Here is a 24,360-nt window from a genome sequence, read left to right as displayed (position 1 = left end):
ACAATATGACAGTATTTGGGGCTCCATTTTAACTTCTCTCAGAAAGAACATGGGGCAACTTGCAACGACTCTTAAATGCATTTGACAGAATATTGTTAAGTCTACTCAGCACCTCACAAAGCTACTTCCTACTCTACACTTCCCACAGCCCCTCAACCAGCACACCCATGGAAGCTGTAGTTCAAAATAAAAACAAGCACTTTTCCAAGTTGTGCTTAAATCTGACTTTAAAAAAATTAATACCGTTAACACCCCCCCACAAAGCTAACCCTTTTCCCCCCCAGTCCAGTCTCAACTCAAAATAATTTGTGTCACTGAGAGGTTGGAATTTCCTGTGGGATGGAAATCTGTGTGCTGTCCCCTGGCTCTTGTTCTGACTTGGCTGATAATTTGAACTTATTACCCTAGCTCTAGACTTGTTGGGAAATGAGTTGCCACCACTGGCGGCAATTCTTTCCAACAGGCTTTATTCTTAGATTAACCAGATGTAGAATGGAGAGGGTGATGTGCTTCCTTCCTCCTACAAACTATAATATTGGCACTGTTGTCTGAAACATTCCTAAACAGCCAGGAAGCCAAGACTGTGATCCAGAAAAGATAAAATATTTCACAGTGCAGCCTGGTGGTTTTACAAGCTAAGATAGTATAGAGTGGGTCTCATCTATAGTCAGCAAAAGTAATTTACAGCAGGCAGAGGCATACATTGAATGTAGTTGAAAAGTATTCTCATTATACATCCCCCCCAGGGCAAGTGACAATATATATTTGTTGTGAAAGCAAAGGAACAGAATTTAGATTATATCTAATAAAACATTCTCAACACAGGAATGCAAGATATGTGTGGTGAACTTTCCTGCATTTCTCCCATTTTTAAAATATATTGGTGCAGAAGACTCACTCAGACTCCCTTATAAGTAACTATTGGGAAATACTTACAGACTGACCTATACAAGTTTCTCAAGCATGCATAGGATTGCACCTTTAAGCAGTAAATTGATCAGATGAAACTATCATTTATAGCTTAATTTCAGATTTTGATCAGTGAGACTGCAATGAAGCATGGCTATTTTTTTTTAAGTTATTTTGCTCCTGTTGTGTTATTATAGTAAAAACAACAAACACTGGGCAGAAGCTGTAGGTGTTTGTGTAAGGTTTGCAGAAGTTGCAGCAAATTGTGGCTAATTGACAAGGTGTCAGGGTGCATCTTCTCTGTGTTCTGGGTACCCTGATGTGTGTGTGCCCTAGTACACTGGCAATTAGCCACAATTAACTATAGCACCTTAGGTAAACAAAAATAGGATTCTTTTTTTTAGCAGAGCCTTTCCAACAGGTTTTTAATTTTTTTAATGTCCTCCCATATTTTCTTCAATATCTAAAAAGAAACATTTATCATGATTTAAGTCAGTTAAGAGGCAGTTGATTCTCCAACTAAAACGTTTTAGTTAGTTATCAGGTTGTTGAAATAGGTTTACCTGTGCCACAAGGAATAGCATGAACAGCGAAGTATTTTTAGCCAGAACATTTCACTCAATTTTTTTCAAGTTTTAATTTTGTAACTACAGTTCATTTCCCCCCATCAAAATAATAATAAACATGTCCTGTAAAGCAGGGGTCCTCAGCTCCCTGTCCAAGGCCTGGTGATGGTCCATGGCCTTGGCAGGACCGGGCGGCAGAGACAGATCTCCCATCGCCCCTGCACGCACTCCCCCCTGTACACCTCCCTGCACACATGGGCCCCCCTGCACTCACAGGTGCCCTGCCCCCCACATGTGCACACCCCACCCATCTAAGAGCAGACCCCACCCACCCGCACATGCGAGATCATGCACCCCACCCACCCGTGAGTGTGCCCCACCTCCCCGTGCACGGACCCCACCCCCCAACTGGTTTGGAAAAAGTTGGGGACCACTGCTGTAAAGTCAATTCTGACTGATGATGGCCTAGAGATGGGGGTATTTGTATTCCTATACAAATGCTAATAACCTCCACAGGTGGGCATAACGAGAGTCCTGCCTTCTGGGGCTGCACTGTCCACTCACCGTCTGGTGCCACTGCGAGCTCTGCGTTCCCTTCCTATCGCTCTGGAGTTCGCGGTCGATTAGTCACTTCTGGCAGGAGGTGGGACGACAAGCCTCTCTGCCAGGTCGAAGAGTGCCTCACAGATCGGGCACTCCAGAGCTATAGGAAGGGAGCACAGAGCCTGCAGCAGCAGCAGAGGGTAAGTGGACAGTCCAGCCCCAGGGGGCCGGACCCTCATTATGTCCACCTGTGGGGGGTATTCATATTCGTATACAAATACGAATACCTCCATCTCTAAGATGACCCTTTTCAAGGTTTCTCACTTAGAAAATACTCAGGGTTCCCCATGAAAAAATGAGGGTTCCCCATGAAAAGAGACAACTCCACAATGGGCTTCCCCATACTGAGCTTTACATCATGTAGTTTCCAGGTTTTAATTCAAAGTAATCTGTTCCTAATCCACCAAAATAAATAAATACAGTGGTGCCGCTAACCCAAAACATCGCTATGCGATTTTAAAAAACCCATTGAAACACATTGAAAACCCTTCAATGCATTCCAATGGGGGAAAAACTTACCTTAAAGCGAAAATCCTCCATACGGCAGCCATTTTCGCTGCCCGGTAAGTGAGGAATCTGTCCCTAAACAGAGTGGCCATTTTTTTCCTGGTGGCCATTTTGGAACCGCCAATCAGCTGTTTTAAAAAAATTGCTATGCAAAAATCGGTAAGCGAGACAGCTTACCGATCATCGCAAAGCGATTTTTTACCATTTAAAACATTGTTATGCGATCGCAAAAGCGATCGCAAATTCTTCTTCGCTAAGCGGTTTCGTTGTTAAACGGGGCACTCGTTAAGTGAGGCACCACTGTAAATCTAGGGTAAATGGTCAATGTAATTGCCCCTAAGAAATTTGAAGGATAATCTCTTTCATATTTTAAAAGACTCATACATGCCTTTTCAGACATAGTATTTTTCTGTGTATTCTCCTAAAATCATTAGAAGAAGAATTGAGGGTAGTTTTATACACAGAAGGAGGTGGAGGCGGAGGAGCAGCTGCCTTTGGCCGCCTCCCGCAGCTGCCAATTGATTGCTGCCATCGCCACCAGATCATCTCCTCCAGTGCCACTTGCGGACTTCCTTCGGGCAGGTTACGAGGCAGCGGCATCAGCTGGAGGTGAGCCCCAGCAGTGGCACTGGAGGGGGTGATCGGGTGGCAGCGGCAGTGGGCAGCTGTGAGGGGCAGTCCAGCGGGGCTGCTCCTCTGCCTCCTCCTCCTGCTTCCACTGCCTGATAGCCTCCTCCAGCGCCACTGCTGGGGCACACCTCTAGCTCACGTTGCCGCATGGCAATTCATTCTATCATCTGGTCTATAGACTAATTTGTGCATTATGTGGGGACCAGTGTAGAATAAACAAATGGCAAAGGTTTCTTCATGCACACAGAATATGCTGTTCTCTTCTGCTAGTAGACTCAGGTGGGTTCATAATCTGGTTCATACTGTATGCCCAGTTTTCCTCCTTATCATATATGTTTTGGAAAGGAAAATGTGTCAGGAAACCATAAGAAGTTGCAAAGGAGATAACAATTTCTAATCTGCTTTCCCCTCAACCGACTATATGTCACCCACTATAATGTCATGAATAAAGCAGGCCAGTTGAATAATAAAAGCCTCCTGTAGAAGCACCTGTCTTTAGACTGAAACATTCAAAGAAAAATAGAGAAATGAAGGTGACCTGTATTGATCCTGTATTGATCCATTAAAAAAACCCAAAGTCCATTCGGCAGGCACTACTTTCATACCTTTATTATAATCAACTACGCTTTCATAGAACCAGTGTGGTCTGTACTGGATAGGGTGATGGACTAGGTCTTACAAGACCTGTGTTTAAATTCTCCCTTCAACAATTCAGCAATTCCCTGAAGGTGCCATGAGATCTGGGATCTCAGATGCTTTGGAATACCTATTAGGGTTACTATAAGTCAGATTGACTTGACAGCACAAAAGGTGACACAAAGTAATGTACCGCTTGTGCAAACTTTTGTGTTTTCCAACACGTAGAGTTTAAAAATGCCTTGCAGTGGGAAGGTGTAGTAACCATTACATTTCTAAGTGTGTTAGGGAAGTGACCAGACAAATAGTGTTGGTGGTGGTGGCAGCAGGAGAATCACACAAGACAAAAATGTTGGCTAGATGTCTTACCCGTAAGATCTTCACTTAACCTCATTGTCAAAGTGGAGAACACAGGCTTGATAAATCACTGACAGGTATGTAAGGGTCAGACTACAACCAGTCTAAGATGTTTATATCCCAAGCTCCATGTATTTTCCCATTGCAATCGGCTATCTTTTAAAAGGTAGTAATGAGTAATTGATTTTAGTGATAATGAAGGACACTACTCCTTTTCATAATTCAAGCATGAGAGATCTTTGACTGCTTAGGTATTTGGGGCTGAAAGTCCTATCTGTCCAGCATGGCTAGTGATAAGGGATTTGGGGGACTGAAATATCTGGAATAAGAATGCATATTCGCAAAATGTTTTGTTTCTGGCAGTTTTCCAGGTCTCAGCATACAGATTCCCTACCGAGATCTTCCTCTGCATCAGCAAGATTTCCCAGCTTCTTGCAAATACAAGACCCCAAACTTGTCCCCCTCAGCCCAGCTTTTTATGTGCAGGAAATGGTCGAGTTCTTCCCAGTGAATAATGTCCTTCCCAGTGAATCCTGTGCATGAAATATGCCAATCTGTCTAGGAATCAAAACAATCCTTCACAGAATGGCATTTATTCCAGAAGAACTGACCATAAAACCTACAAGAAATCTTGTGAGTTATTGTGTGAGATTTCTTGGAGGGAGTTGGGACTTGCACAGAAAAATCATGCTGGGAGGAGAAAAGAGCGAGAGGCTGTGAGGCTCACATCTGGAGGGCTATATTTATCTCATGTGTGGTCCTAACACAGATCCTCAGCCTAAGAAGAGTGAGTTCATGCAAGGAAAGAACAATCACACACAATTTAGTTTGGGATTAAAGGATTTTTATCTTCAGTGCGATCTATTTTATCTCTCACTTGAGCCATCCTTTGGTTCACATTGGAAATGTTTCTGACCTTTCTCCTCAGTCAGAGTCTCCAGGGCTGAGTTGCCTTGTGGAGGCAGAGCCCATGATGTCGACACAGCCCCCTTCCCTGCCTTTTCTCACAGCCCTCATTCAGCCAGCTGCAGTGGCTTTTTTGTTGTTAAATAAAGTAAGTGGCATATTGAAAGAGCAATGCATCTACCTAGAATTGCACTGCTTCAGTTGTGGGGGCGGGGCGGAGAAGACAACAAAAATAGCGGGGGAGGTTTCTCTTTTAATGTCACAACCCACCTATTACACCAGAGGGTTATCACCTCTGATAATGCCACCCATTGCTCCATTTGGATGTCAACTAAGGGTTGTGCTAAATCTTACCAAAAAAAAACCTGTGCTAGTGCTGTGCCAGAGAAGTGTACAAGAGCTCTTCAAGGGACAGGATGGATCAATTTAAGTAGAAATATGTGGATGCTGTCATTTGGTTTGAACCAAACCATACCAACAGCAATCCATATACCAATCTATATGCCCATTTGGACAGGCCCTAAGAAATCTGTTCTCATAATAGTTGGGACTTGTTATCAATGAGGCACAGACTGTAGAAGAGAAAATTTATGGACTTGCCTCTGTATTACAGACCTGTTAAGCCCCAGAAGCTGAACTGGACTCATTACTGACAGGATACTTATAAAGGGAACATCTGTTTTAGTGTAGTGTCATGGACAGAATCTTAACCTTTCCATAGTGCATAGTCAAAAACCCATTTGGCTATGCACTATGCAACCATTCTCAGTGGGGGCCATATGGCACATTTGAAGGTGGCCACAGACTGGAAACAGTTCTTCACATACCACCTTATAAGGTTCATTACACATACAATCCTGATTCAGCTTATATTTCTTTCCTAATGTGTTTATAGCTGTGGGCAAAAAAAAAAAGTTGAGAATGGCTGCATTATGAGAACTCACTAGTAGGTGGCAATACCCTAAAACCTTATCAGGGTCACTGTAAGTCAGAAGTTACTCAACAACATGTCACAAAACAAAGGTGCTTCTATGTATGTTGTTTTCTGATGAGTGAGTTTTAATACTTGTCCTCTCTAAAGTCTTCTTGAGTGTTGGATAACTTTTCTTACCCTGTTTCCCCGAAAATAGGATCTAACCTGAAAATAAGCCCTACCCCAAAAATAAGCCCCAGTTAAGTGAAACTCCACCCTCCACCGTTGTGCTGCATTGTGCAGGAACCAAAAGAAGATGACATGACTGCATTTGAATAAATATAGATTGTTGAATATGAAAAAAAAAATAAAACATCCCCTGAAAATAAGCCCTAATGCATTTTTGGTGCAAAAATTAATATAAGACCCTGTCTTATTTCCAGGGAAACACGGTAAGAAGAAAAGCAGGACTGTCTCACTTTCTGCCGAGGGGGCAGGACCTCTGGCTGGATGTGCTGGTTATACTTTTCAGTCAGGACTGTCTGGGGTATCCTGTAATTTCTAAAATAGTGTTAAAGGAACAATTTGAACTGCCCCCCCCACCTTGAATTCTAAATAGATCTTTTTATAAGCCAAGGCATAAAAGAAAAAAAAAATGAAGTGCAATTGTTGCATAAAACATTCCCATGACCTTTCAGATGACCTAATGCTTTGGAGACCTCCTGGATGATGATTTTTGAACACCTGGTGTTCGCTATCTTAAAGTTCTTTCACACACAATCACTCCCAGGATCCACACATCTTTCTTCCAATTATAAATCTTTCCTCTCCCTCTTAATGCTCAGAAAGCTTCAATAGCCACAGCAGGAGGGAAATGCTTTCATCTTGCATAACAGCTTTACTTACACCAACATTTATTTACTAGTGTGCCACTTTCCCCTCCATAATATCCTAACCTGGCTGCCTAATGATTAAACCCACATGCCTCTTGCTGCAACCTGGGGAATTTAATAATTAGGTCAAAAGAGGAGGAGGAGGAGGAGATGAGAAGAGGCTGCTAGACCTTCTCTCAGCAGACATTCCTTATACCTCCATCTGCAAGTTGATTGATGAGGCAAAAAACACACACAAACGTTTTAACAATGCAGTAATAAATTTACTCCCTTCCTCTCTATATATATTTCCTCCTGCCCCATGCAAAGTCCAGAGAAAGAGGGGAAAATGCCTAACTCTGTAGAATTCAGAGGGGCTATTTAAGGGGACTCATATTTAGCTATTTGACAGGGAACACTTTTCCCCTGAAGCTGCCTCACCACCCCAAGTCTTTGCTGCCCCATATCTCATTATTTCAGTTGGCCTTCAAAGCAACCACAATGTTTCTTTCACACATTCCACCCCATCCACCCCCTGCAACAACATGAAAAATAATCTTTTGAGTCTTCTGTCATTTACAGTATTCTTACCTGTAAGCTTCTGGGAATAGAAAATAATTTTTAAAGAAAGGGAAGAAAAGCCAGGGTTTAAATCCAGGATTGACAACCTGCAGCCCTCCAGATGTTGGAATCACATTCCTGCCATGCCTAACCACTGGTCATTTGGGGCAACACTGGTCAGAGTGTCATTATCCAACCTGGTTTAAATCAAATGAACTGTTTTAAGAGGAAACTAAGTTTACCTATGAACTTCAGTTTCTGTGTGTTGTGAAGACAAGACATGTGTTATTATGTGGGATCCTCAAAATAAGCTGATTTCCATAGACTTCTTGCTGGGCTAGGTGCATAAAGGCTTTAAGGGTAAAGGCTACAAGGATATATAACATGTAGACAGTGGGACTAGTGACAGAACACAATTGGAACATTAGGTTCCAAAATTAATTTGTTACTTAGAAAGTGAAAGGTTCCATTGTTGCTGTTAACGTTTTAAACCTCAAACTGTCTAATTTGAATTCACTCTATTAATTTGTTAATAGACTCATCTGTTTTTCCAACAGTGGAGTTTACAATGAACAGTATGTACAGTAGGTTGTCACCTTATGTAACATATTTGCTACTGGCTCCTATAAAATTGCTCTTTTTCCTTCTTTGGAATTGCCTTCCTTGATCTGGTATTTTCCCAGTATTTTCCCAGTGGACTACGAATCCCAGAATACAATTGCTAGTAAGTGTAGATGGTTCCAACATATGTTAAAACAATTAAGCTGGGGAGTGTGTCCTAACACAGGGTCTCATATTTCCACCCACAGAGAAAGAGACACTAACCACGTCTAATAAGAATAATACTACATAGAATTGGTAATTTCTTTTACCACTTTTAAATGTGTTCTTTCACAGATGTTTTTCCTGAAAATATAGTCTTAACAAAAGGCTACTCAGTTCTTCATAGAATCGTCATAGGGTCAGAAGGGACCTTGGAGGTCTTCTAGTCCAACCCCCTGCCCAAGGCAGGAGACCTCATACCATCACAGACCTCATACCATCCCGGACCTCATACCATCCCGGATAGATGGCTGCCCAGTCTTTTCTTGAAAACCTCCAATGGGCACCCACAACATTGGGAGGCAAGCTGTTCTATTGCTTAATGGTTCTCACCACTAGGAAATTCCTCCTTATTTCTAAGTTGGATCTCCCTCTGATGAGTTTCCACCCATTGGTTCTTGTCCTACCCTCAGGCACAACGGAGAATAAATCGACACCCTCTTCCTGTTAGGAACCCTTCAGATATTGGAAGATTGCTATCATGTCTTCTTCCCTAGCCTCCCTCTCTTGTGGGCTATAACAATAATGATAATAATAATGATGTGTCAATATATTGATTCCAACTTGTGGCGGCCCTCCTAGAATTATCTAGGAGTAAAGTATTCAGAAGTGTTTTACCAGGTCCTCTGGTATGAGTGACCTCTCCCTCTCCCTCTCTCTCTCTCTCTCACACACACACACACACACTCTCTCTCTCTCTCACTCTCTCTCTCACACACACACACACACACACACACACACACACACACACACACACACACACACACACACACACACACACACACACCCCAGCCCATGTTAAAGCCAGGCCACAGAAAGTGTTTATAGTTGCATGCTTCCATGGGGAGGTGCCCCCAGTAACATTTGCAAGGGAACACCATTGTGTACTTCTGGATTTCTAAAAACATACACACAGACACAGACACACACACAGACACACACACACACACACACACATCTATGTATATTCAAATAAGGAGTGAAATACAAGGCACAATTGGGAAGGGGAAATAACATGCACATGAGGTTGAAATGACAGAAAAGTGCTGATATAATTTATTTGGGAATCTAAAAACCTTCTAAATCCCCATTACGTGTACAGTAAAAGAAACCCTCTGGCTGCATCTGCAGTTTCTAAGGTCATAGGGAAGCTGCCTAAGTCAGGGTTTTCCAAACAGTGTGTAATCAGGAAGCCAAGATGTTCTCTTGCAGAACCTCTTCTCTCCAAGGAACTCTGCACATGCTCTGGAAACCAAAATTCTTCTGAAATGCCTAACATGTTTCAGAACACATAACCAGGTAGGTTTCAACAGCTTTAGGGGAGATTCTGTGCCTGTGATGCTTCCTATTTTCTCTCCTGCCCAGAAAACTAATTGTAATATCTGGACATTTGGTTGAAGTGTTTTGAAAGGGGATTTAAAAAGGAAAATTTACATTAAAACTGTTCTATGTGCAAAACTGTACAGCTGCTATGTTACCTTTTATGTTTTTAAGATTTTCACAGTTTTGTTAAAGCCACAACACCCCTTAGAAAGTACAAAAGAACTGAAGTAAAGGCCATGATATGGACAGATCCCCAGATATACAGTGGCACCTCGCTAGATGACGACCTTGTAAAACAATGAATCCGCATGACGAGGTTTTGCGATCGCTATAGCGATTCGCAAAACAGTCACTCCTTTGGGGGATTTTCACTGGATGATGATTTGGTCCGTGCTTCGCGGAGCGTTTTTTCTCAATACGACGATTTTTACAGCTGATCGGCGGCTCCACAAAATGGCTTCCCTGTGTTTTCGGGACCCATGCTTTGCATAACAGCCATTTTAACAGCTGATCAGCGGTCGCAAAATGGCTTCCCTATGGACGATCTTCGCAGGACGATGATGTATTTTCCCCATTGAAATGCATTAAACGGGGTTCAATGTATTCCAATGGGGAAGGATTTTGCATGACGATGATTTTGCTAAACAGCGATTTCTATGGAACAGATTATCATCATCATGTGGGGCACCACTGTATATACACAGTAGAAACTTAATGATTGAAACCCTTTTGCCAGAGATGTTGTCAAGTCTTTGGGTCTGAGTCCCGAGTCCAAGTCTTTGGTACCAAGTCCCAGACCCCAAGTCTGAGTCCCTATTTAAAAAGAGCCTTTTTCCCCAGAAAAAAAAGGGAGGGAGGGATGGGTTCCAAGTTGTGAGTTGAGTCCAAGCCATTGGGAAAACAAACCCAAGTTGAGTCCAAGTCACTAGTGAGACTTAGTCTGATTTGACGGCGACTCCCACGACTCAAGTCCCCATTCCTACTTTTTGCTTTGTTATACACAGGGTGTGACACTCTCGCTGATAATTATGAGACTCTGCTGCGATTCTTGAACACACAACAAGCCAGCAGGTGTGGACGCTCCCCAGAATCCCAGCACTGACTTATTAATTGCTGGCTAAGAACAACAGAATGTTACACCCTTATATATAAATATATATAAATCAAGGAGCTAAATTGCCCTTTGAAGCAAGAGAGAAAATAAAGCAGTACCATGGTGTAGCCAGCCATAATGACTCAAGTAGGAGGAAATAAATCATTACCACAAAAGGTTTTTGGGATGTTTGCCCTGGGATATATACCCAGTGACTGAGAATCAGTACAACAGTTGTATGGAAAGCATTGTAAGAACTAGAAAACATATCCCCCATGTGACCAGGGCCTCACTTACTGGGGCTTTTCAGCATCCCATTTTACACTTACATCTCACCATATACTAGCACAAACAAATACAGATTTTATCACAACTTTTTTTCCCTAGCGGGATTTCACTCAACCATCGGAGAGTGACAAGTTATCAAATGATGAAGTAGGTGTTATGTGCACTTAAGTTACAGTATGTATGTTTAAAAAGAGAACTCCATTATTCAATCATACTGTTACAGGACTATTCTATGTCCAGAAGGAAATCCCATTGTACCGAATGGAGCTTACTCAAAACAGCTATACCATGTGCATAGGATTGCAACTAAGTACTATTGTGGCTACTCAACAGTAAATGTGTGTTACCCCCCAGTGTGTGCTAGTGCTGTACAGAGCACAGAAGCATAGTGCTGCCCAAAAAAGACTCACAAATATAAATGGGACGAATGGAGCAGAATCCAAGGGATAATGCAAAAATAATGGAATAGATTTATCTTTGTTTCTTACAATAAAGAAACAGATAAACTGCAGAATAACAAAGGGTGTTAATGCTACAATAAAAACAAACAAAAATCCTGAAATGCCTAAGCTTTTGGGATAAGTACGGTACATTATGAAGTCATACGTTTTCATAGGCAAAAGAGTAGTCCTTGAAGGAGGTTGTTCTTGCCCTTGAAAATGTATGGCATAACAAAAATCGTATGTGTGTTTACTCAGGAGTAAATCCTACTTGCCTTGGCTGTAATTGTTGGAGTGTTTGCAACCTTGATTGCTGCCTCTAGTAGGTGCGGCTGGATATCAATCTATCCAGCACTATTGGCTCCCTCCTCCCTCTAAATTCAAAGAGAGCTCCACCTCTCTGTTCAGTGCTCCCCCCCCCATCTATAGTCTGCTGAGGTCTGTTGCCTGAAAACAGTCATGTTTCTTAGTTTGTTGTTTGATCTCTTCAACTGTAAGTAGTTAAACCTTTTATTCTTCCTATCACTAATGTCTCAGTGTAAATTATTGAGACTGTAAGTAACTGTTAATGAGAAAGGGGGACTAAATCTGGGGAATTTGAAGGTATTCTGCTCTGTGAATCCCTTCACTTCTGCTGCACAGCTAGAGGAATTATACGAGTACCAAAATTCAAAACTCTGAAACAGTAATACCCATATTTACTAAAAGATACAGGCTAAATTCCATTGTTATTCCCCACCTAGAGGAGACCTACTAAATGATTGATACTTGTTATGTCAACATTAATGTACATCTCTTTCATTGAACGGGTCAACTCTAGTTGGTGTAAAAATTGGATGTCTAGAACAGGGGAAGACAAGGTACAGCCCCACAGATGCTTTTCCCTGCATTTCTCACCATTGGCTATGCTGGCTAAGGTTGATGGGAGTAGAGCCACCCTCAGTACAACACCAGCCTAAAATTAGAAACAATTAAATACTGTAATTTTCCAATACCTTCAGTTCTAATGCATTCAAGAAATTTGGCATCTCTGATGAACTCGCCTATGTTGCACAAAAGTTTATGTCTTTAATACGTTCAAGACGCCACGAGTCACATTCTGAGATTTGCTACAACAGAGAAAAAATTGGTTTCCATTTTGGAAAATGCTTAAAGATGGTTTTGCATGTAGCCTTAAAGGTACTGCTCGGCGTTGCATGGTTCTCTTCTTTAAATAAAACAATGGGGGGGATGTAACAGTTGTGCTTTGGGTTTCACTGACCCTTTAAAAATGGTGTAGGTTTAAGAAAAAGGAACATTACCCTGAGATAAATAGGAGAGTATTCTGTCTCTTGTTTGTCTATTTAAGGGTTTAACTATCCCTTCCTGTCAGAGGTTTTTAAGAGGGTATTTTTTTTTTGCTTTTTCTCATGACTCACCTCTCACCAATGTGTGTGGCCAAGTCAATGGGTGATGGCCCTCCCCCCACGCTATAAACATCTCCTGGACACAGAGTCTATCCAGGCGGGCAGACTCTGCTCCCAGTGGGTGCATTCTCTCTCTCCCTCTCTCTCTCCGTCTCTCTCATTCTCTAGGGATGCGGGTGGGAATGCTGACAATGGGCTTCTACAACAGAATGCTGGCAGGTCTCCAGGATGGCCTACATCTTGCCTTAAGATGGGATTATAAAATGTGTTGCCCCTGCTTGCAAAATTCAGTCTGTTAATTAATACAGTAACCACTTACTAACATTTTAAAAATTACCTCAGCTAAGTGGCAATATCACCAAATGTTTAGAACAGGCACGTTTGACATAAACTGGTTTGTTGTGTCGTGCACTTTCACGAGCAAAATTGTTGAAGGTTGCTATGTTGGTTTCTTGCAGCAAAAAAGCAACACTTGTTTTGACATAATCAGGTGTAACAACTGCCATTCTCAGTTTGTGAGGGTACAAATAAATTCAGAGGGGGATAGAGGAAATCCTTCTTAAAGTTTGAGTTAAATGGCAGCAAAATACAAAACACAGAGCATACAGCAAATCAATTATAGCTTAGATGTATGCAAAAAAAGAATAGCCCATTTACAGCAGCAATGGTTATCCGCAGTCAATCAGAACCAACTTATAGTGACCCTATGGGGTTTCCAAGGTAAGTAAGATATTTAAGGAACTGATTTACCAGTGCTAGCACCTCAGAGTTTCCATGGCTGAGCAGGGATTCAAACCCAGGTCTCTCCAATCCCAGTCAGTTACTCTGTTGTTATACCACAGCAACCATAATGGATGCTAAAACAATCAATCTAGCTTAGCTGAATCAATTAACTTCAGCCTCTTGATCCATCCACACTAGGATGATTGCCTTAGCACCCATTATTGTGAAAGGTTTTTGTGCTTCTTTTGCATCTATTTAATCTTTTGTTCAATTGTCAGAGAATGTGCTTTAGGTATTTCATTCCCATCTAACCTCACCTTTGAATCACCTGATGTCAACCCTAGTCTAAATAAACTTGTGCTGTCCTTAAAGCACCCTAGCACTGCCATCTTCCCTCGGCAGGTATATCTGATTCAGTACAGGGGCTGAAAATGGATACATGAAGTGAGAAGCACCCAAAAAAGTGACAGAGCCAAGAACATAACTGTGGTTATCAGCTTCTCCACTTTTCAAAGAAGTACTGCAAACATTCAAGCCAAGGGAGAGGAATAACTCATTCTATTCAACTACTACAATATCGCAAAAGAGCAACCTTTAGGGATTTCCAGAGGTCTTCTTCTGTAAACAGAACTGAGTGAATCGAAAACATTGAGAGTTTATAACAGTATTTAAATAGAGTTATGTTAGGTTTACCAACTCTGCAATTTTATTTACACATCTGGGGTATGACTCACTGAAGAGCAGAGTAAATCTATTTATTTAATTATCTTGTATTCTGCTTTTTCTCCCAGTCCAGGCACTGAAGGCAGCTTACATAATTACATTGATTGTTACATAGTGAAAGTCTACAATCCTAACGATAGTTCCTAGAGATCAAATCCTACTAGAGGCAGAGGGAATTAATTCTAAAGATACGTAGGACTGTGCTATTAATTGGATTAAATTCTAGGAGCAAAGCTGATTTTAGATGCCAAGGGCTGCTGTCATAAGGAAACAGTAATGGCAATTTCACTGTTTAAAAAAAAGTGGAAAAAAGCATACAGCCCCAATAAGTTAAAATTGCTTTTGATGGGAAAGTATATAATTACCTTCTTTAAAAATTGCTCAGAAATGTGTAAGCTTTTGATTCTTCTACATCTCTTCATCAAAATGAGTAATAGGATCTTGCAGACTTCTGAGCAATTTTTTAAAAATAACTCTTTTTAAAAAGTAAACCATCAAAGTATCTTGATTTTATATATATATTTGCTTTTTTTTTAAAATGAATACTACAGTATAAGTCACTGATCTGTGGTGAAAACACACTTTCCTCCTGCTCACATTATCACTTCAGATCCCAGGGGGAAAAGCACAAGATAGAGCAGGAGCCAGTGCCTGACTCATGAAATATGAATCCTTCACCATTTAATGAGGCCATTCACAATGAGTTATATTGAAAGGAGTGACAAACTAGGACTTAGGAGACCCGGGTTTGAATCCCTACTTGGCCATGGAAACTCAGTGTGAGGTAAAAGTGATAAAATCACTCCTTAAATATCTCTCACCTTGAATTTTTTTTAAAAAATTTCTGATTTATGAATGTGGTATATTGCATTTCTGTACCCATGATTCAAAAAGGCAGGAAATGGCCCAATATTGCTGCACAATGTTATGTCCACGTTGCCAGCTGGAAAAAGGATGCCAAACTGTACATAGCAAAGACCAGCTTGAATGTTGACAACACCAATGGTAGCAGTCAACATGGCTTACAGCAGTGATTCCCAACCATGTGAAAGAAAGACAGTGAAGAAAGATAGGGACAAAATCCAACTAATACGAAATGTGGTGTTGGAGGATATCCATACAGATATGAAAGACAGCCAGAAAAGCAAGAAAGTGGGTGTTCAATCAAGTCAAGTCTGAACTCTCACTAGAGCAAAATTGAGTAAAATGAGCCTATCTTACCATGCACATATGATGGAGATACAGAAGTGACCAGAACAGATTACATTGGTGCCTCGACTTACGAACGTCCCTACCTATGAACTTTTTGACATACGAACAGCTCCGCTTGCAAAATTTTGCTTTGACTTGCGAGCAGAGCTTCCACTTGCGAACACAAAAAAAAGGCAGGGGGAAAAGGTGGTAAATTCAAATTTATAGAGGCACCGGCTAGAGAAGCCGGGAACCTGGTGGCAGGAGAGAAAGGGAGCCTCAAAGCCTGGCCGAAGTGAATGAGGCCGGGACTGGGGACCTGGCCGGGGCGGATCTGGGTGGGTGAGTGCCTACTTCGGAACTCCCCCCCTTCGAGGTGGCAGACTCCCAGTTCCTGCTCAGCCCCCTCTGGGTGAGGGGTTCCCGGCCAAGGGCAAATACCCAGGCACCTCTTCCAGATGCATTCCCCCTGTCCGCCCACTCGCCTGCCGCCTCCTGCTCCACCACAGCTTCCCTCCAGCCAGAGAAGCCAGGAAGCAGGAGGCAGGAGAGAAAGGGAGCCTCAAAGGCTGGCCGAAGTGAACGGGACCGTTTGCCTGGTTGCCTCCTGCTTCTCCAGAGTCCCAGTCTTCCCTCCAGAGGAGCAGGAGGAGGTGGGTGGGCGAATGGTCTCATTCACTTCGGGACCGAGGTGGCGGGCAAGTGCTTCCCAGCTGGGTGAGCACTGCTGCCCAAGGGAAGGCTGGGGCTCTGGAGGAGCAGGAGGCCAGCCTTTGAGGCTCCCTTTCTCTCCTGCCGCCTGGTTCCCAGCTTCTCTGGCTGGTGCCTCTTCAGTTTCTGCCCCATGCACGGACAGCCCTGGGCGCCACAGACCTGCGGGAACCCCAGGGTGCTTTTTAAGGTAAGGTGCTGCATTTTGTTTTTTAAAAACTGTTCTGGGTGGGCTTTGCATGGTGGGTTTGGGCTGGGGGGTTATGTTTCTGTGTTTTGTTGTTTGTTTTTTGGTGTGTGTGGTTTTTTCCCAGACCCAGCACATTCCTATGGGGCTTCCAGTGTTTTATTTTTATTGGCATTTTTTAAAAATGCTGGAACGGATTAATCCCATTCCCATGCATTTCAATGGGAAATTTTGCTTCGACTTATGAACGTTTCAACGTTCGAACACCATTCCAATATGGATTAAGTTCGTAAGTCAAGGTTCTACTGTATATTGCTAAGTAAAACAGGGTGGAGCATTAGGAAAAGAGGAAGACCTAACATGAAATGGGTTGACTCAATATAGGAAACTACAGCTGTTAGTTTGCAAGATCTGAGTTGAATAGAAAAGACAATATTGCTAGGAAGAAGGGAGCAATAGGAAGAAAGAACACCCTAACATGAGATGTTGTTAGTTTGCCAAGATCTGAGCAGAGCAGTTAATGATAACATATTTAAGTCAGTAACCCATACAATCACCACACATCAGAAGTGATTTGATGGTACATAGCATATTTGGAGGGTTTTTCCCCCTCCTAATTACCAAACAATTGTATATTGACAAGATTCATGCAATAGGCACCAAAACTCTGCTAACATCATGTAAGACTATGCCTTGTCACAAAGCAAAAAACAAAACAAAACAAAACAGAAACAAAAATTTCACAGCTTAAATGAGTGATCTCCTGAATATTAATTTTCTATATATTTTAAAATGTTTTTACACCAGAAAAACTTTTTAAAATATCTGTTTGGCCAGGAAGGAGTTAAAAAGTTATCACCCTGAGAGTCATTTCTCCTTAAAAGGACCCAAGCCACCTTGAGTCCTTTTAAGGAGAAAAGTAGGATAAATATATTTTAAATAAATTACATAAATAAATAAATAATATAATAAATTTAATTTGGTCCTGACTAGTATGGTCAAAAGTTCACATTTCCTTTCCCAGCTCTCAATGTTTATGTTTAAACTGTTTGTGCTGATAACTAGTTTACAAGAAAGCCAGAAAGTCAAAGGTTTTTCCTCTTTGAAATAGTTTTTTTTCAAAGTGAGTATTACAGCTCCTGGTGCTTGGATTCCTCCCAAATTAAGAAAAAAAATCAGCTGGGACTAACTATTCTCTGTCAAAATAAGCAAGTCTGATCTTTTCAATGTATTTGATCTGTTTTAAATGTGCAAACAGAAAAAGTCTCCAGTGTCTGCAATAGACATGCTTTAAAAAATCACAATTAAGAATCATCTGCCTAAATATCCCCAAATTTGGTTCAAAGTAAGAGCAGACTGTCTACTACATCTGTGCCAAATTTGATGCTGATCTGAGGTCTAGTTCCAAAGTTTTAAAATTTTGTTAGAGGTTCCCCCCTTTTTATGCTTTGGTAAGGAATGCTGATTTCCTCTGTTGCACAATATCTATTGCTGCACTCTTTTAAATCAGAAAGAGCAAAAAACGGCTGATGTTCCAGCTAGATTCTGAAAAGGCAGAGGCACTCAAGATCATATTGCAAATATCTGCTAGCTATTGGAGTGTACCAAAAAAAATTCAGAAGATCTGCCTATGAACAAAGCCTTTGGGTGTGTCGATCATGGGAAGCTATGGATTGTTCTAAAGGAAATGGGTGTGCCTTAGCGCTTGACTGTCCTTACACATAACCTGTATTGTGGACAATAAGCTACCATTAGCACTGAATATAGAGAAACAGAACATTTCCTATAGGCAAAGATGTCAGACATGGGTGCATTTTATCTCTCTGTCCATTCAGTTTGAACGCAGAACATATTATATGGAAAACTGGACTAGATTCAGATGGATGGGAAGTGAAAATCAGTGGAAAAAATATCAATAATTTAAGATATGCAGATAACACCATTTTACTGACAGAAAGCACCAATGAGATGAAACAACTTTTGCTGGATAGCTCAGTGTTTTAGGTATCTGGCTCTGGAGCCAGAGGTTGGGGGTTCTATTTCCCACTGAGCCTCCTTGACAAGGACTGGACTCGATGCTTCATAGAGTCCCTTCCTCTGCAGTTCTAAAATTATTATTAGTGAAAGAAGAAAGTGCTAAAGCAGTACAGTACTGCAGTTTAACATTAAGACCAAAATTGTGCCTACAGAAGAATTACAGTACATAACTTCAGTGTTGACAATGAAGAACTGGAATAGTTAAATTTTTTCTATACCTTGGTTCAACCATAAATCAAAATGGAAGCTGCAGCAAAGAAGTTAGAAGAAGGCTGAAACCTGAAGGGCAGCAATGAAGGGACTGGAAAAGTTAATTAAATGGAAAGATATGTCACTAGAGACCAAGATCATCCACACCCTTGTATTTCTGATCACCATGTATGAGTGTGAACGTTGGAGAGTAAAGAAAACTGACAAAAAAACCCCAATTAATTAGAAATACAATGCAGGGGGAGAATCCTACAGACTGGACTGCCAGAAAGACAGAAAAGGGATTCCCAAAGCAAATCAAACCTGAGTTATCTCAGAAGACGAACATGACAAAGCTGAGACTGTCCTGTTTTGGATACATCATGAGATGGCATGATTCTCTGGAAAATACAGTACAGTACAATAATGTTAGGAAATGTTGAAGGCAACAGGAAAAGACGACCAAATATGAGATGGATTGACTCCCTAAAAGAAGTGACAGCCCTGAGTTTGGAAGAGCTGACCAGGGCTGTTAATGACAAGACATGCTGGAGCTCTCATTTTCATAGTGTTGCCATAAGTTGGAGGCAACTTGAGGGCATTTAACAAGAAGAGGCAGAAAGCAGACAACGACAAACCTGATAGTAAACTTTTAAAATACACAAGGCAAATAAGAAACACTTGAAGACATTGAAACGGAATCATTTTAATTTGCAGTATATATGATTCCGGTAGCAGTGGATAAAGTTATTGCTTATAGTATTCATTTTTTTAAAATGCACATGCAAGTGTTCTGTTTTCAAGCTTGTGGACATTAAGCGGTAAACTTATCCACTGCTACCATTGCCTCATGCGCTGCTTAACGAACGCATACATGCACAGAGAAATAGATTTGGTGCTTCTACTGGTTTTTAAATTTTCAGTAATTGAAACTGCATGATACAGACTTCTGGCGGAAGGATTGACAATAGCCAATATAGTATGGCAGTTAGAGGGCTGGAAGAGGACTGGGCAGACGTGAGTTCAAATCCCAGTACGCCAGAATACTCACTGGGTGAGCCGGGGCTCAAATCCCAGTCACTACCTCCAACGTCAGCCTGAGGATCAAGTGGGGAAGAAGAGAACCATATAGGACAGTGGTTCTTAACCTTGGTTACTCAGGTGTTTATGAACTGCAACTCCCAGAAACCCCAGCCAGCACAGCTGGTGGTGAAGGCTTCTGGGAGTGGCAGTCCAAAAACACCTGAGTAAACCAAGGTTAAGAACCACTGATATAGGGTACCTTGAGCTCATTAGAACCAAGGTGGGCTGTAAATGACAGAAACCAGACACTTTCTGTCGGTTGGTTCCTGTCAAGGTGCTGAAGTTCCCGTGGAGCCCCTATGAGGTAAGTCGAGTTCTGCGCCTTCCAGACTCGACGGACGTCTCCTGTCCTGCCAGCCGCAAGAACTCACGGGCGGAACGGACCCCAGGGAAGGCGTCTCTAAATATTTGCGCCAAAAATAACCCGCAGGCGCTGCGCTCTTTGCCCAGCCGTCTTGTAAACAGCTGTCAAAGCGGGCGTTTGGCGCGGAGACAAAGGGCAGGAGTCCCTCCGCGGCTCTCGAGGGGGCTTCTCGGCGCTGTGGCCCGCCCTGAGGCCGCCTCCCCTCCCCTCCCCTCCCTCCCCACCCTAACCCCACCCCACCCCCAGGCGCTTGCGTGCTGGAGCCTCCCCTCTCCAGAGGCGAAGTCCCGGGCTCTGGGCTTGCTCGCGGTCAGGATCGGAGGGACGGCGAGGCGCTGAAGGGGTAGGTCAGGAGGGTCCCATCCGGCGTAACTGTGAGAAGAGCAAGGCAGGCCACTTAATGCATTTTCTTTTTTTCCCCTCCTAGAAACCGAGGTGAAGGCGGGTGCTTCCTTCTCCCCCTCCAGCTTCCCGGCAGAAGTAAGACGATGGGGTCCATCCAGGTGCATGTTTGCTGTTTCCTAGGTAATTAAACGCCCCCCCCCCAAGGAAACAACCACCCCGGTTTCTCGCTTTCTTGTTTTGGGCAGCGGGTGTCTCTCTTTTGAACTTAAGAGGGATGGATCTCTGGCTGGAAAGACCGCGGCTGCGTTGAAGGAGTGCTTTGGTTCTTCACTTTCGGGGAGACCCATTTCCTAGCATCTCAGCGGGCAAGAGCAGAAAGTCCTGCGGCTTAAACTTTGGGCATTGGATCGAGCGCGCCTCGGTGAACTGATTCTCTCTTTAGAAGAGGTCGCCGTCTTAATTCTGCGCAAGCATATCAGGCCAAACCCAAAGAAACAAGACAAAGCCATGGGGCACCTTAAAGACTATTATATTTTAATGTGAGCTTTCCTGGACAGTTGGTTAGCCTTTAAGGTGCCCCATGTTTTTGTCTTGTATTGTTTTGTTTCTTTGGGTTTGGTCTGACATCCTCTTTGTTACCCGGAGTGCTACTTTCCCTCCTTTTCTCACTGATGCTTCCCCGCTCCACGTGGAGATCGCTAGCTCCTCGGGGCACAAACCTTTTCCCGTGTCCCTCTCTATGCGTTTGAGAAGGCAGGCAGGCAGGCCTGCGGAACTTCAGGCTACTGGGAAGATTTCCCTCTTTCACATGCTAGCCTGGGATTCCCCTTTGCAGGGCGACATTGTTGAAGGCGGTAGGTGTGCTTTGAAGAGGGGCGACGCTCTTGTGGACCGAAGAGGATTTTGCGCTTGAGTAAAACACGGGAAGGATCAAGCCGGAAGGCTGCGGGCGCATTTCGGCGTCGATGCGGCAAGCAGAGCCTGAATACGATGGGTTTAGTCCCAAGCGAACGTGAAGAACGTGATCAGGCTTCGGATCGGTTAGGCTATGGGGGTAAATCCAGACTTTCGGACAGCTTGCATGGGAGTAAGCTCAACGAAACAGAAGGGAGCTTAACTTCAGAGTAATTGCGCTCTGGATTGCATCCGTCGGAGGGCTGGTAGTGTCGTTTTGTTTAATTTTAGGGCGGAAGGGGGCAAACTCTGTCGCAGCCTGCACCTAGGTCTTTTGAACTAGTACAACTCCCATCATCACTCCAGGAGCCCTGGCCACGCGAGCTGAGCGATTACTGGGGCAGTTCTGGTACAACATGTCTGTATGGGACCAGCCCGAGGAAGAAGACTCTTGCAGAGCTTGTGTTTGGTGATTCCTGCCCTACCCTTTCGCAAGGGAGACCGAGCGCCGCTTCTTAAGGCTGGCATCTATTCCTTCTGAGCGTTGCTTTGGGAGCGTTAAGGCAGAACGGGACCCTGAGAAACAAACACACCCCAGCTCCACAGGTAGTGTGGTGCAATGGGTAGAGTGCTGGAGAGCCTCGGTCTTTGGCCTCGGACCAGCCGCTTTCTCTCCGACTGGCCCACCGCACAGGGTTGGGGTTAGGAGGTTTTTGAGGTGTGGATATAACCAAAAAATAAGACTGGTCCTGTTTGATTTACAGAAACGGGAAATGTGCCTCTTCAAAATTAAATTAAAAACTACACACTTAACTGGGTTGGGAGCGAGTCCCGTGATGCTGAGGAGGGCTTTGAGTAGACACGCAAGAAGGGCGTTAAGTCAAGATTCGTGGGAAATGGGAGGACATTCTTTCTCTCTGGTCTGGGAAACATCACTGCGGAGGGAGCGCCACTTGCACCCCCGTCCCCTCCAAGAACCAGAATGAGCCCCTTGAAGTTGAGCCCCCCCGTCTCCTTTTCCAGTTCAGGTCCTCGTTTCCCGTTTAGTGCCTCTGCCCCACCTTCCCTGTGGATGCCTACTCAGAAGTAACTTCCCCCGAGCTTAGTCGGGGGGGCGGTAACTTTCAGGTGAGTCTGCAGGGGATCGTAGCCGTCGTTCCGGCTGAAATGCCAACCCCCGCTCCTCTTTCCTCCTCCCGCGATCCCCCCTCCCTCCGGCCCGGCTTCCTGCTCTCCCCGTCGCCCTCCTCTGTCTCCCCGGAGAGAAAAGTAGGCGTGGGTTTTGAAAGAGGGATCGTCTGGCGCCATATGGCTTTAATTGCCTGCTTGTTCCTCGCCGCTGGATGGTCCCCGGCGCAGCTGGATTGTGTTCCCCTCGCCTGACGAGAAAAGGAGGGAGGGAGCTTTAAGGTGACCCAGATGGAGTTGCCAAACCCACCCGCTTCCAGAAGGGGCCGTGGAAAAGGGCGGGTTTTATTTTAGAGCTGGGTCAGGGAAGATTCACCTTCAAAGAAGAAGCCACATGTCTTCCTGGCGAGCCTTGAGGGCACAATCCTACCTGTTTCTTCTGAAAATGAAATCCCACTGGCTTCAGTGGGAGAGGCTCCCCGATGTGGGTGTGCACACTTTTACCTGAGAGTTGTAGCTGTTGTTTAGTCGTGTCCAACTCTTCGTGACCCCATGTCTTCCACTGCCTCCCGAAGTTGGGTCAAATTCATGTTGGTAGCTTTGATGACACTGTCCAAACATCTCGTCCTCTGCTGTCCCCTTCTCTTACCTTCATACTTTCCTAACAATCCAATTCCCCATTTGAGAGTTAAACTTGGGTCTGAGCAAATTCAGTATCATGTTGCCAGCCTTGTCAAGACACACAGACAGCCTGCAATATGGCCAGTGACTAATACTGCACCCACTGGAGGTGTATCCCCCTTTGGATGTTCACACAAAAACATTTATTTCCCCAGACACCTCACCTTCCCTCCAAGGAGCTGAAGGCAACCCACAAGCCCCTTTCTATAAAGCCCGTTTTATCTAACAGACCCTCTGAGAGAGTGTGTGTCTGGCCCAAGATCAGCTATTGAGCTGCTGCATGGCTAGAGTGGGGATTGGAATTTGAATCCACCTGGGCCCTAACTTGACACTCTGGACCACTGCTCCACACTGCTTTCGTATCAGTATTGTTCCTAGCGGGGTTGTTTCCATGTAAGGAGGGGGCAGAATCAAAATCAGAATCAGAATCTTTTATATGTTGATGCCAGTGAACTTTAAAACTCTGCAGTAGTACTAATTTGGAATGGTTCTAAAAATGAATGATTAATTCCCATTTGGAATTGTCATACAAGGGTAGAAACCAGTGTTTTGCGAGTAGGATTCAGTTCTCTTTTATAGGATTTGTTTTATTTTATTTATTTATTTATTTTATTTATATCCCGCCTATCTAGCCACTTAAGGCCACTCTAGGCGGCTTACAGCAAGGATAATTACAATATAATTAAAACAATTTTAAATAAGGAGAAAAGCTTAGAAAAAGTGAAAGAAAAATGAGAGGAGAAAAAAAAAGTTTTACAGACTTCCAGAGCAGATTTGAGAGAGGGGTGTTGCTGGAAGGAAAAGCAAATTTAATCAACATGAGATGTCACTTTCACCTTTGAAAACAGTCCAGTATCTTCCTTTATCATAGTGTTGTTATCAGGTTTCTTTGGTTCTAACAGCCAAATGAAAGAGGAAAATTCACTGGATGAGTGTTTCTCTGTTACTCATTCCCCAGACCAGGAAAAGCAAGGCCTGTTGGATTCTGGTTTGTCCTACAAATGTTAAAAATATTTAAGAAGGAAAGATGGCAACCCAAGTCTTCTTGATTCTCTCATTCCTACCCTTAGAAATGTGACCCAGTGATCAGATTATAACGTGTGTTTTGCAGATAAAGCGAGCAAGAGGGAAGATAATGTGTGGAGGGGAAGGGAATGTATTTGCTCTTTTCTTCAGTATCTTCAAATATATTTAAGTTGATGGGAACGATGGCGATGACAATTAATACCTGTCACCTTTGTTTGTTCTATAACTTCAGTGTAGGGCCTAAGT

General features: G+C 43.3%; 1 protein-coding gene across 2 annotated transcripts in view; it reads left to right on the top strand.

Moving 5' to 3' along the window:
- Window positions 1-5,054: 5,054 nt before the first annotated feature.
- Window positions 5,055-24,360, top strand: part of LAMB1 (laminin subunit beta 1) — a 94,146-nt gene continuing 74,840 nt past the window's right edge. Inside the window, exons 1-2 of one of the 2 annotated variants that reach the window (XM_073000649.2) lie at window positions 5,055-11,919; window positions 20,468-20,565. In XM_073000649.2, coding sequence (XP_072856750.2) covers window positions 20,529-20,565 — 37 coding nt within the window. In that variant the 5' untranslated portion in view covers window positions 5,055-11,919; window positions 20,468-20,528. Of the gene's footprint in view, window positions 11,920-20,257; window positions 20,384-20,467; window positions 20,566-24,360 lie in introns of those variants that run through there. The other variant, XM_073000650.2, reaches the window with a different exon arrangement.

Source organism: Pogona vitticeps, chromosome 5 (assembly GCF_051106095.1).
Source record: "Pogona vitticeps strain Pit_001003342236 chromosome 5, PviZW2.1, whole genome shotgun sequence".
Taxonomy (NCBI): Eukaryota; Metazoa; Chordata; class Lepidosauria; order Squamata; family Agamidae; genus Pogona; species Pogona vitticeps.
The sequence above is the reverse complement of the archived record's forward strand: the minus strand, read 5'-3'. Positions and strand labels throughout refer to the sequence as shown.